This window comes from Salmo salar, chromosome ssa12, assembly GCF_905237065.1.
Source record: "Salmo salar chromosome ssa12, Ssal_v3.1, whole genome shotgun sequence".
Classification (NCBI taxonomy): domain Eukaryota; kingdom Metazoa; phylum Chordata; class Actinopteri; order Salmoniformes; family Salmonidae; genus Salmo; species Salmo salar.
In genome coordinates, this window is record NC_059453.1 from 9605305 (window position 1) to 9623572 (window position 18268).

At 47.2% G+C, this 18268-nt stretch overlaps 1 protein-coding gene across 2 annotated transcripts in view; it reads right to left on the reverse strand.

Moving 5' to 3' along the window:
• LOC106564132 (lysosomal alpha-glucosidase) overlaps positions 1–18268 on the reverse strand; it is a 56998-nt gene that overhangs the window by 20773 nt on the left and 17957 nt on the right. For both annotated transcript variants that reach the window (XR_006757855.1, XM_045690648.1), the window contains exons 5-13: positions 14830–14995; positions 7281–7383; positions 6962–7081; positions 6758–6876; positions 6520–6651; positions 4249–4359; positions 2527–2640; positions 2313–2397; positions 1923–2040 (exon numbers count right to left, since the gene is read on the reverse strand). Coding sequence is in view for 1 of the 2 variants with exons in the window: in XM_045690648.1 (XP_045546604.1) it covers positions 1923–2040; positions 2313–2397; positions 2527–2640; positions 4249–4359; positions 6520–6651; positions 6758–6876; positions 6962–7081; positions 7281–7383; positions 14830–14995 (1068 nt within the window). In the remaining variant the exon portion in view is untranslated. The remainder of the gene's footprint in view (positions 1–1922; positions 2041–2312; positions 2398–2526; positions 2641–4248; positions 4360–6519; positions 6652–6757; positions 6877–6961; positions 7082–7280; positions 7384–14829; positions 14996–18268) is intronic.

An 18268-nucleotide genomic window follows, 5' to 3' on the forward strand; every position in this document is an offset into this window, starting at 1 on the left:
GTGTCGGTCACGTCTGACTGTATCCAAGTTAGGTGGCGTGTCGGTCACGTCTGACTGTATCCAGGTTAGGTGGCGTGTCGGTCACGTCTGACTGTATCCAAGTTAGGTGGCGTGTCGGTCACGTCTGACTGTATCCAAGTTAGGTGGCGTGTCGGTCACGTCTGACTGTATCCAAGTTAGGTGGCGTGTCGGTCACGTCTGACTGTATCCAAGTTAGGTGGTGTGTCGGTCACGTCTGACTGTATCCAAGTTAGGTGGCGTGTCGGTCACGTCTGACTGTATCCAAGTTAGGTGGCGTGTCGGTCACGTCTGACTGTATCCAAGTTAGGTGGTGTGTCGGTCACGTCTGACTGTATCCAAGTTAGGTGGCGTGTCGGTCACGTCTGACTGTATCCAAGTTAGGTGGCGTGTCGGTCACGTCTGACTGTATCCAAGTTAGGTGGTGTGTCGGTCACATCTTTAACCTCTCTGGGGTATGTGGGACGCTAACCCACCTGCAGGACACACTATTCAACAGCCAGTGAAATAGCAGGGCAGCAAATTCAAAACAACAAAAATCTCATAATTGACATTTCTCAAACATGCACTTCTCCTTAATGTAACCACATTGTCCGATTTCAAAAAGGCTTTACGGCGAAAGCATAGCAGTAGATTATGTTAGGACAGCACCTAAACAAGAAAAACCACAGCCATTTTCCAAGCAAGGAGAGGCGTCACAAAAACCAGAAATACAGCTAAAATGAATCACTAACCTTTGATGATCTTCATCAGATGGCACTCATAGGACTTTATGTTACACAATACATGTATGTTTTGTTCGATAAAGTTCATATTTATATCCATAAACCCCATTTTACATTGGCGTGTAATGTTCAGAAATGTTTTGCCTCCCAAAACCTCCGGTGAATGAGCACATCAATTTACAGAAATACGCATCATAAACATTGATAAAATATTAAAATGTTAGTCAAAGAATTATAGATACACTTCTCCTTAATGCAACCGCTGTGTCAGATTGCAAAAAAAACAGCGAAAGCACACTTTGCAACAATCTGAGTACAGTGTTCAGACACGAAACCAAACCCGCCATTTTGTGGAGTCAACAAAACTCTGAAATAATATTAGAAATATTCACTTACCTTTGATGATCTTCATCAGAATGCACTCCCAGGAATCCCAGGTCCACAATAAATGTTTGTTTTGTTCGATAAAGTCCATCATTTGTGTCCAAATACCTCCTTTTTGTTTGCGCGTTCAGTCCACTACTCCAAATGCAGGAAGCGCATGCAAAATGTCACAAAGAAAAGTCAAAAAAAGTTATATTTACGTTCGTAGAAATATGTCAAACGATGTATAGCATCAATCTTTAGGATGTTTTTAACATAAATCTTCAGTAATATTCCAACCGGACAATTCCAATGTCTTCAGAAAAGAAAAGGAACACAGCTAAGGCTCATGTGAGCGCGCGCCTCTGAGCTCATGTCATTCTCTCAGTCATCTGACTCCAGGACCTCTTATTCTCTCCCCATTCACAGTAGAAGCATGAAACAACGTTCTAAAGACTGTTGACATCTAGTGGAAGCCTTAGGAAGTGCAAAATGAACCCTAAGTCACTGTATATGCAATCACTTGAAAAACTACAAACCTCAGATTTCCACACTTCCTGGTTGGATTTATCGCAGGTTTTTGACTGCCATATGAGTTATGTTATACTCACAGACATCATTCAAACAGTTCTAGAAACTACAGAGTGTTTTCTATACAAATCTACTAATAATATGCATATCCTACCTTCTGAGCCTGAGTAGAAGGAAGTTTAATTTGGGCACGCCTTTCATCCGGATGTCAAAATACTGCCCCGACCATAGAGAAGTTAAAAGTGAAAGTGAGTCAGTGAAAGAGTGAGTATGTGTCGTACTGACCATGCCGAGGCCTTAGCTTCTAGAAGTCCATACAGGCTGTGCATGTTGTAGTGAGACGAGGTCTTCTGGACAGAAGAGGCACACAGAGTCTTAGCCCTCAACAACCCTCCTAATATACCTAGAGAGAGAGAGAGAGAACATTTACATTTTAGTCATTTAGCAGACGCTCTTATCCAGAGCGACTTACAGTAGTGAATGCACTGGCCCCCCGTGGGAATCGAACCCACAACCCTGGCGTTGCACACACCATGCTCTACCAACTGAGCCACAGGGAAGACCATGGAGGGAGGAGAGGGAGAGAGAGGTGAGAGAAAGAGAGGAGGGAGAACGAGAGGTGAGAGAGAGAGGCGAGAGAGAAAGAGAGCAAGGTGAGAGAGGTGTGTCTCTCACCAGGTGTGTAAGGAGGGTTCTCCAGCTCGGTGTCAGGACAACCAACGGTCGACCCGTCCACGAAGCTAGATGGCTCGTTCATGTCCTAGGCAGGAAGTGAGAAGGGTCAGAGGGCAAAGCCGTTCACAATATCTGATTCCAGACTGAAACAGGAAAGCACGCACATGGTTAGACGACAGCACACACACACACACACACACACACTCTTACGTACGATCCAGAGTCCATCGAAGGGAACTTTGTCGTGGAACCTCTTGAGATTGTCATACCACCACTCATGGGTCACATCATCAGAGAAATCAGGAAACGCTGTCAGACCTGGCCACACCTGAGAGAGATGAACAACATAGGAGAGGAGAGAGAGAGAGAGAGGGCAAGGTAAAAGAGAGGTAGTTGACTTTATTGATCAACAGCAATGTGCCTTCTGCTTATCCCACAGAAACAAACACACAGGTTAAAGAGGCTGGGGCAGAGGGCAGGCACAGTAAGCCGTTTTATAGGTTAATGGTCTTGCTCAAGGGCACAACTGCAGGCAGGATATGGCATGTAGCTGCCAGCCCACTTCCTCCAGCTGCTGGTCCATCTCTCTCTAACCTCTAGGAGTCCTCCAGCTGCTGGTCCATCTCTCTCTAACCTCTAGGAGTCCTCCAGCTGCTGGTCCATCTCTCTCTAACCTCTAGGAGACCTCCAGCTGCTGGTCCATCTCTCTCTCTAACCTCTAGGAGTCCTCCAGCTGCTGGTCCATCTCTCTCTCTAACCTCTAGGAGACCTCCAGCTGCTGGTCCATCTCTCTCTAACCTCTAGGAGACCTCCAGCTGCTGGTCCATCTCTCTCTCTAACCTCTAGGAGACCTCCAGCTGCTGGTCCATCTCTCTCTTAACCTCTAGGAGTCCTCCAGCTGCTGGTCCATCTCTCTCTAACCTCTAGGAGACCTCCAGCTGCTGGTCCATCTCTCTCTCTAACCTCTAGGAGTCCTCCAGCTGCTGGTCCATCTCTCTCTCTAACCTCTAGGAGTCCTCCAGCTGCTGGTCCATCTCTCTCTCTAACCTCTAGGAGTCCTCCAGCTGCTGGTCCATCTCTCTCGAACCTCTAGGAGACCTCCAGCTGCTGGTCCATCTCTCTCTAACCTCTAGGAGTCCTCCAGCTGCTGGTCCATCTCTCTCTAACCTCTAGGAGTCCTCCAGCTGCTGGTCCATCTCTCTCTAACCTCTAGGAGACCTCCAGCTGCTGGTCCATCTCTCTCTAACCTCTAGGAGACCTCCAGCTGCTGGTCCATCTCTCTCTCTAACCTCTAGGAGTCCTCCAGCTGCTGGTCCATCTCTCTCGAACCTCTAGGAGACCTCCAGCTGCTGGTCCATCTCTCTCTAACCTCTAGGAGTCCTCCAGCTGCTGGTCCATCTCTCTCTAACCTCTAGGAGTCCTCCAGCTGCTGGTCCATCTCTCTCTAACCTCTAGGAGACCTCCAGCTGCTGGTCCATCTCTCTCTAACCTCTAGGAGACCTCCAGCTGCTGGTCCATCTCTCTCTCTAACCTCTAGGAGTCCTCCAGCTGCTGGTCCATCTCTCTCTCTAACCTCTAGGAGACCTCCAGCTGCTGGTCCATCTCTCTCTAACCTCTAGGAGACCTCCAGCTGCTGGTCCATCTCTCTCTAACCTCTAGGAGACCTCCAGCTGCTGGTCCATCTCTCTCTCTAACCTCTAGGAGACCTCCAGCTGCTGGTCCATCTCTCTCTCTAACCTCTAGGAGACCTCCAGCTGCTGGTCCATCTCTCTCTTAACCTCTAGGAGACCTCCAGCTGCTGGTCCATCTCTCTCTCTAACCTCTAGGAGACCTCCAGCTGCTGGTCCATCTCTCTCTCTAACCTCTAGGTGTGAGTAAGTACCAAACATAAAGAATGTCCACAGAACCTTGGATTGGAACCTTTAGAGGTCCTTACCTTCCCGATGAGTGTGCTTCCATCTGTGTGGTTGATGAAGACTCCTCTCCTCAGACCTTCGTCATACGGCCAGTACTCTCCTTCTGGCTGGACACTGCTGATACCTGGGTCCTGTAGAGGGAGGAGAGGGTTAACACTGGACACTACTGATACCTGGGTCCTGTAGGGGAGGAGAGGGTTAACACTGGACACTACTGATACCTGGGTCCTGTAGGGGAGGAGAGGGTTAACACTGGACACTACTGATACCTGGGTCCTGTAGGGGAGGAGAGGGTTAACACTGGACACTACTGATACCTGGGTCCTGTAGGGGGAGGAGAGGGTTAACACTGGACACTACTGATACCTGGGTCCTGTAGGGGGAGGAGAGGGTTAACACTGGACACTACTGATACCTGGGTCCTGTAGAGGGAGGAGAGGGTTTCAGCTGGGGGCTGGAACAAATTTACAAATCATTTGTAGACTGCAAATTGACCGCAAGAAGCCCAAACATATATAATATGACTAAAACAAATATTTCAAACCTTGTCTGTTTATGTGTAGAAATACTTGGGAACAGATTTCTTCAATTAAAATGACACACACCCCGGGTCCAACAGGGTTAATACCCCCCGGGTCCTACAGGGTTAATACCCCCCCCACGGGTCCTACAGGGTTAATACACCCCCCGGGTCCTACAGGGTTAATAACCAGGGGGCAGTATTTTCACGGCTGGATAAAAAAACGTACCCGATTTAATCTGGTTAACTAATCCTACCCAGTAACTAGAATATGCATATACGTATTATATATGGATAGAAAACACCCTAAAGTTTCTAAAACTGTTTGAATGGTGTCTGTGAGTATAACAGAACTCATTTGGCAGGCAAAACCCTGAGACATTTTCTGACAGGAAGTGGATACCTGATGTGTTGAATTACCTTTAAGCCTATGCCATTGAAACACACAGGGGCTGATTAATGTTTTGGCACTTCCTATTGCTTCCACTAGATGTCACCAGCCTTTACAAAGTGTTTTGAATCTTCTACTATGAGATCTGACCGAACAAGAGCCTTGGAACGGTGATGGCCGATTAGACTCTGGCGCGCGAGGTCATGTTGGGTACCCTCGTTCCAAAACGTTTTAAAAGAGAATGCATTCGATCCACCTTGAATATTATTCATGTTCTGGTTAAAAAGGCCCTAATGATTTATGCTATACAACGTTTGACATGTTTGAACGAACGTAAATATATTTTTTCCCCTCGTTCATGACGAAAGTCCGGCTGGCTTAGATCATGTGCTAACAACACGGATCTTTTTGGATATAAATGATGAGCTTTTTTGAACAAAACTACATTCGTTATGGACCTGGGATTCCGGGAAGTGACATCTGATGAAGAGAATCAAAGGTAATGGATTATTTACATAGTATTTTCGATCTCTCCAACATGGCCGTTTGTCTGTATAGCAAAGCATATTTTTCTGGGCGCAGTGCTCAGATTATTGCAAAGTGTGATTTCCCAGTAAGGTTATTTTTAAATCTGGCAAGTGGATTGCGTTCAAGAGATGTAAATCTATAATTCTTTAAATGACAATATAATATTTTACCAATGTTTTCTAATTTTAATTATTTAATTTGTGGTGCTGACTTGACTGCCGGTTATTGGAGGGAAACGATTTCCTCAACATCAATGCCATAGTAAAACGCTGTTTTTGGATATAAATATGAACTTGATAGAACTAAAAATGCATGCATTGTCTAACATAATGTCCTAGGAGTGTCATCTGATGGAGATTGTAAAAGGTTAGTGCATCATTTTAGCTGGTTTTATGGTTTTGGTGACCCTGTCTTTGAATTGACAAAACATTACACACATCTATTGTCAATGTACTCTCCTAACATAATCTAACTTTATGCTTTCGCCGTAAAACCTTTTTGAAATCGGACAACGTGGTTAGATTAAGGAGATGTTTATCTTTCAAAGGGTGTAAGATAGTTGTATGTTTGAAAAATTTGAATTTTGACATTTATTCTGTTTTGAATTTCGCACGTTGTATCTTGTCTAGCAATCCCATAATCGGGAACCGAACGGGAAGGGGTAATACCACCCCCCCGGGTCCTACAGGGTTAATACCCCCCGGGTCCTAGAGGGGGAGGAGAGGGTTAATACCCACCCCTGGGTCCTAGAGGGGGAGGAGAGGGTTAATACCCACCCCTGGGTCCTAGAGGGGGAGGAGAGGGTTAATACCCACCCCTGGGTCCTAGAGGGGGAGGAGAGGGTTAACGTACCAGCATCATGACATAGCGCTGTCCGTGGCTGTGCAGGTCTTTCACCATGTCAGGCAGGGTCGAGAAGACCGCGGGGTCAAAGGTGAAGTCTAGAGAACGGTCCATGTAGTCTATATCATTCCACTGCACATCCTGCAACACACACACAATGTTATTTCCCTGCCTGTCAAGGAAGACAGTCCCTGTTACATGCAGAAGAGAACCGTGAACACACACCAAGTGAGTCAGAGGAACGTACCTGAGGTATTCCATAATTCCTCATGTTCTTGACGACGTTCCAGGTGGCATTGCTACTTCCGTAACCCCAGCGACAGAGATGGTACCCCAACGCCCAGTAGACTGGCATGGTGGGGTAACCTGAGAGAGATGACGGTGAGAGTCAGACAGTGATGACTTCAAGGATATGAGGAAGAAAAGGGTCCTTGTCTTTCTGTAGACTGACCTACGACCTCCAAATACTGTCCAATCACAGAGGCCGGATCGGGACCCAGAAAGACGTAGAAGTCCAGGATCCCACCAATGGTACGCCAGGTGATGGCAGGGCCCGGCTGGAGGGCCACGTCTGCAGAACCAACATTCACAAAGCATTCATAAACACGCCATAAAGACGACATAACATCACTCAAACATCAACGTAGATTCAAGATATTGAAAATAAAAGGGGAAGATATGGAATAGGCCAGTTCTTGACTCATCGTGTCCCAAATAAACAGGAGCTAGAGTAAAGGTAGTAATGGTAGTAATGGGACGTGGCCACTGACCCATAGCGTTGCTGTTGAGCAGGAAGAATCCATGTGCTGTCCCCGTCCCTCCCTCCTCCATGGCCAGGTAGAAGGGATGAGCCCCGTACAGGTTAGTCAGCTCCTACAGACACAGGATATAGAATAGAGTCATGGTCAGGTAGAAGGGATGAAGTCCTACAGACACAGGATATAGAATAGAGTCATGGTCAGGTAGAAAGGATGAGGTCCTACAGACACAGGATATAGAATAGAGTCATGGTCAGGTAGAAGGGATGAGGTCCTACAGACACAGGATATAGAATAGAGTCATAGTCAGGTAGAAGGGATGAGGTCATATAGAATAGAGCCATGGTCAGGTAGAAGGGATGAGGTCCTACAGACACAGGATATAGAATAGAGTCATGGTCAGGTAGAATGGATGAGGTCCTACAGACACAGGATATAGAATAGAATCATGGTCAGGTAGAAGGGATGAGGTCCTACAGACACAGGATATAGAATAGAGTCATGGTCAGGTAGAAAGGATGAGGTCCTACAGACACAGGATATAGAATAGAGTCATGGTCAGGTAGAAGGGATGAGGTCCTACAGAGACAGGATATAAAATAGAGTCATAGTCAGGTAGAAGGGATGAGGTCATATAGAATAGAGCCATGGTCAGGTAGAAGGGATGAGGTCCTACAGACACAGGATATAGAATAGAGTCATGGTCAGGTAGAATGGATGAGGTCCTACAGACACAGGATATAGAATAGAGTCATGGTCAGGTAGAAGGGATGAGGTCCTACAGACACAGGATATAGAATAGAGTCATGGTCAGGTAGAAGGGATGAGGTCATATAGAATAGAGCCATGGTCAGGTAGAAGGGATGAGGTCCTACAGACACAGGATATAGAATAGAGTCATGGTCAGGTAGAAGGGATGAAGTCCTACAGACACAGGATATAGAATAGAGTCATGGTCAGGTAGAAGGGATGAGGTCCGTACAGACACAGGATATAGAATAGAGTCATGGTCAGGTAGAAAGGATGAGGTCCTACAGACACAGGATATAGAATAGAGCCATGGTAAGGTAGAAGGGATGAAGTCCTACAGACACAGGATATAGAATAGAGCCATGGTCAGGAAGAAGGGATGAGGTCCTACAGACACATGATATAGAATAGAGTCATGGTCAGGTAGAAGGGATGAGGTCCTACAGACACAGGATATAGAATAGAGTCATGGTCAGGTAGAAGGGATGAGGTCCTACAGACACAGGATATAGAATAGAGCCAAGGTCAGGTAGAAAGGATGAGGTCCTACAAACACAGGATATAGAGTCATGGTCAGGTAGAAGGGATGAGGTCCGTACAGACACAGGATATAGAATAGAGTCATGGTCAGGTAGAAGGGACGAGGTCCTACAGACACAGGATATAGAATAGAGTCATGGTCAGGTAGAAGGGACGAGGTCCTACAGACACAGGATATAGAATAGAGTCATGGTCAGGTAGAAGGGATGAGGTCCTACAGACACAGGATATAGAATAGAGCCATGGTCAGGTAGAAAGGATGAGGTCCTACAAACACAGGATATAGAGTCATGGTCAGGTAGAAGGGATGAGGTCCGTGCAGACACAGGATATAGAATAGAGTCATGGTCAGGTAGAAGGGATGAGGTCCGTACAGACACAGGATATAAAATAGAGTCATGGTCAGGTAGAAGGGATGAGGTCCTGCAGACACAGGATATAGAATAGAGTCATGGTCAGGTAGAAAGGATGAGGTCCTACAGACACAGGATATAGAATAGAGTCATGGTCAGGTAGAAGGGATGAGGTCCTACAGACACAGGATATAGAATAGAGTCATAGTCAGGTAGAAGGGATGAGGTCATATAGAATAGAGCCATGGTCAGGTAGAAGGGATGAGGTCCTACAGACACAGGATATAGAATAGAGTCATGGTCAGGTAGAATGGATGAGGTCCTACAGACACAGGATATAGAATAGAATCATGGTCAGGTAGAAGGGATGAGGTCCTACAGACACAGGATATAGAATAGAGTCATGGTCAGGTAGAAGGGATGAGGTCCTACAGACACAGGATATAGAATAGAGTCATGGTCAGGTAGAAAGGATGAGGTCCTACAGACACAGGATATAGAATAGAGTCATGGTCAGGTAGAAGGGATGAGGTCCTACAGAGACAGGATATAGAATAGAGTCATAGTCAGGTAGAAGGGATGAGGTCCTACAGACACAGGATATAGAATAGAGTCATGGTCAGGTAGAATGGATGAGGTCCTACAGACACAGGATATAGAATAGAGTCATGGTCAGGTAGAAGGGATGAGGTCCTACAGACACAGGATATAGAATAGAGTCATGGTCAGGTAGAATGGATGAGGTCCTACAGACACAGGATATAGAATAGAATCATGGTCAGGTAGAAGGGATGAGGTCCTACAGACACAGGATATAGAATAGAGTCATGGTCAGGTAGAAAGGATGTGGTCCTACAGACACAGGATATAGAAGAGAGTCATGGTCAGGTAGAAGGGATGAGGTCCTACAGAGACAGGATATAGAATAGAGTCATAGTCAGGTAGAAGGGATGAGGTCCTACAGACACAGGATATAGAATAGAGTCATGGTCAGGTAGAATGGATGAGGTCCTACAGACACAGGATATAGAATAGAGTCATGGTCAGGTAGAAGGGATGAGGTCCTACAGACACAGGATATAGAATAGAGTCATGGTCAGGTAGAAGGGATGAGGTCCTACAGACACAGGATATAGAATAGAGTCATGGTCAGGTAGAAGGGATGAGGTCCTACAGACACAGGATATAGAATAGAGTCATGGTCAGGTAGAAGGGATGAGGTCATATAGAATAGAGCCATGGTCAGGTAGAAGGGATGAGGTCCTACAGACACAGGATATAGAATAGAGCCATGGTCAGGTAGAAGGGATGAGGTCCTACAGACACAGGATATAGAATAGAGTCATGGTCAGGTAGAAGGGATGAAGTCCTACAGACACAGGATATAGAATAGAGTCATGGTCAGGTAGAAGGGATGAGGTCCGTACAGACACAGGATATAGAATAGAGTCATGGTCAGGTAGAAAGGATGAGGTCCTACAGACACAGGATATAGAATAGAGCCATGGTAAGGTAGAAGGGATGAAGTCCTACAGACACAGGATATAGAATAGAGCCATGGTCAGGAAGAAGGGATGAGGTCCTACAGACAATGATATAGAATAGAGTCATGGTCAGGTAGAAGGGATGAGGTCCTACAGACACAGGATATAGAATAGAGTCATGGTCAGGTAGAAGGGATGAGGTCCTACAGACACAGGATATAGAATAGAGCCAAGGTCAGGTAGAAAGGATGAGGTCCTACAAACACAGGATATAGAGTCATGGTCAGGTAGAAGGGATGAGGTCCGTACAGACACAGGATATAGAATAGAGTCATGGTCAGGTAGAAGGGACGAGGTCCTACAGACACAGGATATAGAATAGAGTCATGGTCAGGTAGAAGGGACGAGGTCCTACAGACACAGGATATAGAATAGAGTCATGGTCAGGTAGAAGGGATGAGGTCCTACAGACACAGGATATAGAATAGAGCCATGGTCAGGTAGAAAGGATGAGGTCCTACAAACACAGGATATAGAGTCATGGTCAGGTAGAAGGGATGAGGTCCGTGCAGACACAGGATATAGAATAGAGTCATGGTCAGGTAGAAGGGATGAGGTCCGTACAGACACAGGATATAGAATAGAGTCATGGTCAGGTAGAAGGGATGAGGTCCTGCAGACACAGGATATAGAATAGAGTCATGGTCAGGTAGAAGGGATGAAGTCCTACAGACACAGGATATAGAATAGAGTCATAGTCAGGTAGAAGGGATGAGGTCATATAGAATAGAGCTATGGTCAGGTAGAAGGGATGAGGTCCTACAGACACAGGATATAGAATAGAGTCATGGTCAGGTAGAAGGGATGAAGTCCTACAGACACAGGATATAGAATAGAGTCATGGTCAGGTAGAAGGGATAAGGTCCGAACAGACACAGGATATAGAATAGAGCCATGGTCAGGTAGAAGGGATGAAGTCCTACAGACACAGGATATAGAATTGAGTCATGGTCAGGTAGAAGGGATGAAGTCCTACAGACACAGGATATAGAATAGAGTCATGGTCAGGTAGAAGGGATGAGGTCCTACAGACACAGGATATAGAATAGAGTCATGGTCAGGTAGAAGGGATGAGGTCCTACAGACACAGGATATAGAATAGAGTCATGGTCAGGTAGAAGGGATGAGGTCCTACAGACACAGGATATAGAATAGAGTCATGGTCAGGTAGAAGGGATGAAGTCCTACAGACACAGGATATAGAATAGAGTCATGGTCAGGTAGAAGGGATGAAGTCCTACAGACACAGGATATAGAATAGAGTCATGGTCAGGTAGAAGGGATGAGGTCCGTACAGACACAGGATATAGAATAGAATACAGGGATTTTTTTTTTAATGACGGTATTTTATGTGTTTTAATAATAAAAGTTGTAAATGTTCTTTATGAGTAGTATTGTGACCCTGGGGAGACAACACATACGTTCTAAGTTGTAAATGTTCTTTATGAGTAGTATTGTGACCCTGGGGAGACAACACATACGTTCTAAGTTGTAAATGTTCTTTATGAGTAGTATTGTGACCCTGGGGAGACAACACATACGTTCTAAGTGATTTCAATGGGTCTTTCTCCATTCTGATTGGTTTATACTGTTCAATTCAACTTCAACCCCCCAAAAAAGTCATACATTTCTGCATTTGAGATCATTTCCACGATATGCACAAGTAATCTGGGCCTTATTTTAAACCAAATGTTGCAATTTGACTTGCGATTTAGAGCAAAACATTTGGTTAACTGTTGGAATCATGGAAATAGAATGTCTATTCTAATTATATAGTTAGAATATAATAGTGGGCACTTTGAATACAGTGTTTGACAACGAATGAAAATACCAGGGAGGAGTTATTGTGACAGGGTAGGAACTAAAAGTGTTGATTGGTGTTTCCTAGGGGACCCTATAATTAATGTTTTTATTTATTTAACTAGACAAGTCAGTTAAGAACAAATTCTTATTTTTCAATGACGGCCTAGGAACAGTGGGTTAACTGCCTTGTTCAGGGGCAGAACGACTGATTTTTTTACCTTGTCAGCTCGGGGATTCGATCTTGCAACCTTTCAGTTACTAGTCCAACGCTCTAACCACTAGGCTACCTGCCCCCCCGTCAAGATTGCATGTTTTCTCTTAGCTACTTCATGTAGCTAACATATTTTTGATTTAGAAGATACTGTTGCACAAACAACATGCTGATTTAGGCCTCCACCTATTAGCATTAGCGGCTAACAAGATTTAGGAACAACTTGGTAAGAAAAGACAAACTAGCCGTTTGCAGATGTAAGAAACACAAGCTAATAGTGTAATTATAGAACGCTAGTAGATTTATATTAAGAAGCAAAGTGACAACTGCATCGTTGTCATGAACAGTGTTGCAGATGCTGCATTGACCGTGCAAGCAGTACGCAAGTGTCTCGTGGTCGAGGAAAAACAAGATGCCCTCCTTGAGTGACAGGAGCCAGGGCTTGGTCTGTGTGGAAAGCGGCATGGAGAGAGATGACTCAAGGAGCGAAGTAAACTACAAAAATGTACATTACACACGGCGTATCACATTTAACAAACCAAACATTCAAATACCGTTTATAGAAGGTAAAGTAAAAACCCAAACCGGTCCCTGCATCAATACCGGAATATCACAAAAAAACTGTATACAGCCCAGCGCTACAGCTACTGTCATTCCACTGAACTGCTAAATGCCAAACCCAGTTGACACCACTGGCCCTCTGGAGGTTCTCACACCCCGAAGGCCCTCTGTAGGTTCTCACACCCCGAAGGCCCTCTGGAGGTTCTCACACCCCGAAGGCCCTCTGGAGGTTCTCACACCCCGAAGGCCCTCTGGAGGTTCTCACACCCCGAAGGCCCTCTGTAGGTTCTCACACCCCGAAGGCCCTCTGGAGGTTCTCACACCCCGAAGGACCTCTGGAGGTTCTCACACCCCGAAGGCCCTCTGGAGGTTCTCACACCCAAGGCCCTCTGTAGGTTCTCACACCCCGAAGGCCCTCTGGAGGTTCTCACACCCCGAAGGCCCTCTGGAGGTTCTCACACCCGAAGGCCCTCTGGAGGTTCTCACACCCCGAAGGACCTCTGGAGGTTCTCACACCCCGAAGGACCTCTGGAGGTTCTCACACCCCGAAGGACCTCTGGAGGTTCTCACACCCCGAAGGACCTCTGTAGGTTCTCACACCCCGAAGGACCTCTGTAGGTTCTCACACCCCGAAGGCCCTCTGGAGGTTCTCACACCCTGAAGGCCCTCTGTAGGTTCTCACACCCCGAAGGCCCTCTGGAGGTTCTCACACCCTGAAGGCCCTCTGGAGGTTCTCACACCCTGAAGGCCCTCTGGAGGTTCTCACACCCTGAAGGCCCTCTGGAGGTTCTCACACACTGAAGGCCCTCTGGAGGTTCTCACACCCTGAAGGCCCTCTGGAGGTTCTCACACCCTGAAGGCCCTCTGGAGGTTCTCACACCCCGAAGGTCCACCACTGTGTAAACATGTCTAAAATAGATATAAAGGCTGTTTAGACACTGTATTAATGTTTCCAGAAAGGAGTGTATATATTTGGCCTGGAGAAGAGGTTTTATGTGCTGATTGAATGGAAGCCGATAATGAGCTTTTGGTCTCTGGTCTCAGTAAGATATTACCAGTCCTCACTGTCAGAGAGTCTAGACCAGTACATATGTATCAGACACCAAGACATGACCGAGTCTAGAACCAGTACAAATGTATCAGACACCAAGACATGACCGAGTCTAGACCAGTAGATATGTATCAGACACCAAGACATGACCGAGTCTAGAACCAGTACATATGTATCAGACACCAAGACATGACCGAGTCTAGAACCAGTACAAATGTATCAGACACCAAGACATGACCGAGACGGTCAATATGTGGTCTGGAGACAGGACTGGAGTACTACAACACTACATGTCAGTGTTAGAGACTGAGACGGTCAATATGTGGTCTGGAGACAGGACTGGAGTACTACAACACTACATGTCAGTGTTAGAGATGGGCAATATGTGGTCTGGAGACAGGACTGGAGTACTACAACACTACATGTCAGTGTTAGAGACTGAGACGGTCAATATGTGGTCTGGAGACAGGACTGGAGTACTACAACACTACATGTCAGTGTTAGAGATGGGCAATATATGGTCTGGAGACAGGACTGGAGTACTACAACACTACATGTCAGTGTTAGAGACTGAGACGGTCAATATGTGGTCTGGAGACAGGACTGGAGTACTACAACACTACATGTCAGTGTTAGAGACTGAGATGGTCAATATGTGGTCTGGAGACAGGACTGGAGTACTACAACACTACATGTCAGTGTTAGAGATGGGCAATATGTGGTCTGGAGACAGGACTGGAGTCATTACCGTGGGTGGTACGTCTCTAGCCCACATGGTGAGAGTGTTCCAGTGGATGTCGTGAAGGAAGGAGGAGCGGTGTTCTCCCAGCCCATAGATGTACTGACTGGACAGACTGCTGGACAGCTGGAGGAACTGGTCACAGTAGAACAGAGGTGCTACCGTGGTGTTGAGGCTGGGGGGGGGGGGGCAGAGAGACACGCACAACATGATAACAGACACACACACACACACACACAACATGAAGACAGACACACACACAACATGAAGACAGACACACAAGCACAGACATTATGTTAAGTCAAAAGAAACTATCCCAATTCCCAGATTACTCCAACCAGACTACAGAGAGACTACAGAGAGAGAGGGGGAGAGTAGAGACTACAGAGAGAGAGAGAGAGAGTAGAGACTACAGAGAGAGAGAGAGAGAGTAGAGACTACAGAGAGACTACAGAGAGAGAGAGGGAGTAGAGACTACAGAGAGAGAGAGAGAGAGTAGAGACTACAGAGAGAGAGAGGGAGGGAGTAGAGACTACAGAGAGAGAGAGAGAGGGAGAGACTACAGAGAGAGAGAGGGAGGGAGTAGAGACTACAGAGAGAGAGAGGGAGAGTAGAGACTACAGAGAGAGAGAGGGAGAGTAGAGACTACAGAGAGAGAGAGAGAGGGAGAGTAGAGACTACAGAGAGAGAGAGAGAGGGAGTAGAGACTACAGAGAGAGAGAGGGAGGGAGTAGAGACTACAGAGAGAGAGAGGGAGGGAGTAGAGACTACAGAGAGAGAGAGGGAGGGAGTAGAGACTACAGAGAGAGGGAGGGAGGGAGTAGAGACTACAGAGAGAGGGAGGGAGGGAGTAGAGACTACAGAGAGAGGGAGGGAGGGAGTAGAGACTACAGAGAGAGAGAGGGAGGGAGTAGAGACTACATAGAGAGGGAGGGAGGGAGTAGAGACTACATAGAGAGGGAGGGAGGGAGTAGAGACTACAGAGAGAGAGAGGGAGGGAGTAGAGACTACAGAGAGAGAGAGAGGGAGGGAGTAGAGACTACAGAGAGAGAGAGAGGGAGGGAGTAGAGACTACAGAGAGAGAGAGGAGAGTAGAGACTACAGAGAGAGAGAGAGGGGAGGAGTAGAGACTACAGAGAGAGAGAGAGGGAGGGAGTAGAGACTACAGAGAGAGAGAGAGGGAGGGAGTAGAGACTACAGAGAGAGAGAGAGGGAGGGAGTAGAGACTACAGAGAGAGAGAGAGAGGGAGGGAGTAGAGACTACAGAGAGAGAGAGAGGGGAGGGAGTAGAGACTACAGAGAGAGAGAGAGAGGGAGGAGAGACTACAGAGAGAGAGAGAGGGAGGGAGTAGAGACTACAAAGAGAGAGAGAGGGAGGGAGTAGAGACTACAGAGAGAGAGAGGGAGGGAGTAGAGACTACAGAGAGAGAGAGGGAGGGTAGAGACTACAGAGAGAGAGAGGGAGGGTAGAGACTACAGAGAGAGAGAGGGAGAGTAGAGACTACAGAGAGAGAGAGGGAGAGTAGAGACTACAGAGAGAGAGAGAGGAGGGAGTAGAGACTACAGAGAGAGAGAGAGGGAGGGAGTAGAGACTACAGAGAGAGAGAGAGGGAGGGATAGAGACTACAGAGAGAGAGAGAGGGAGGGAGTAGAGACTACAGAGAGAGAGAGAGGGAGGGAGTAGAGACTACAGAGAGAGAGAGAGGGAGGGAGTAGAGACTACAGAGAGAGAGAGAGGGAGGGAGTAGAGACTACAGAGAGAGAGAGGGAGGGAGAGTAGAGACTACAGAGAGAGAGAGGGAGGGAGAGTAGAGACTACAGAGAGAGAGAGAGGGAGGGAGAGTAGAGACTACAGAGAGAGAGAGGGAGGGAGAGTAGAGACTACAGAGAGAGAGGGAGGGAGTAGAGACTACAGAGAGAGAGAGGGAGGGAGTAGAGACTACAGAGAGAGAGAGGAGGGAGTAGAGACTACAGAGAGAGAGAGGGAGGGAGTAGAGACTACAGAGAGAGAGAGGGGAGGGAGTAGAGACTACAGAGAGAGAGAGGAGACTAGAGACTACAGAGAGAGAGAGGGAGACTAGAGACTACAGAGAGAGAGAGGGAGAGTAGAGACTACAGAGAGAGAGAGAGGGAGAGTAGAGACTACAGAGAGAGAGAGGGAGAGTAGAGACTACAGAGAGAGAGAGAGGGAGGGTAGAGACTACAGAGAGAGAGAGAGAGAGAGGAGGGAGTAGAGACTACAGAGAGAGAGAGAGAGAGGGAGGGAGTAGAGACTACAGAGAGAGAGAGAGAGAGGGAGGGAGTAGAGACTACAGAGAGAGAGAGAGGGAGGGAGTAGAGACTACAGAGAGAGAGAGAGGGAGGGAGTAGAGACTACAGAGAGAGAGAGAGGGAGGGAGTAGAGACTACAGAGAGAGAGAGGGAGAGTAGAGACTACAGAGAGAGGGAGAGTAGAGACTACAGAGAGAGGGAGACTAGAGACTACAGAGAGAGAGAGGGAGACTAGAGACTACAGAGAGAGAGAGAGGAGACTAGAGACTACAGAGAGAGAGAGGGAGACTAGAGACTACAGAGAGAGGGAGGGAGTAGAGACTACAGAGAGAGGGAGGGAGTAGAGACTACAGAGAGAGGGAGGGAGTAGAGACTACAGAGAGAGAGAGGGAGAGTAGAGACTACAGAGAGAGAGAGGGAGAGTAGAGACTACAGAGAGAGAGAGGGAGAGTAGAGACTACAGAGAGAGAGAGGGAGAGTAGAGACTACAGAGAGAGAGAGGGAGAGTAGAGACTACAGAGAGAGAGGGAGGGAGTAGAGACTACAGAGAGAGAGAGGGAGGGAGTAGAGACTACAGAGAGAGAGAGAGGGAGGGAGTAGAGACTACAGAGAGAGGGAGGGAGGGAGTAGAGACTACAGAGAGAGAGAGGGGAGGGAGTAGAGACTACAGAGAGAGAGAGGGAGGGAGTAGAGACTAGAGAGAGAGAGAGGGAGGGAGTAGAGACTACAGAGAGAGAGAGGGAGGGAGTAGAGACTACAGAGAGAGGGAGGGAGGGAGTAGAGACTACAGAGAGAGAGAGGGAGGGAGTAGAGACTACAGAGAGAGAGAGGGAGGGAGTAGAGACTAGAGAGAGAGAGAGGGGAGGGAGTAGAGACTACAGAGAGAGAGAGGGAGGGAGTAGAGACTACAGAGAGAGGGAGGGAGGGAGTAGAGACTACAGAGAGAGAGAGGGAGGGAGTAGAGACTACAGAGAGAGAGAGGGAGGGAGTAGAGACTACAGAGAGAGAGAGGGAGGGAGTAGAGACTACAGAGAGAGAGAGAGGGAGGGAGTAGAGACTACAGAGAGAGAGAGGGAGGGAGTAGAGACTACAGAGAGAGAGAGGGGGAGTAGAGACTACAGAGAGAGAGAGGGAGACTAGAGACTACAGAGAGAGAGAGGGAGACTAGAGACTGCAG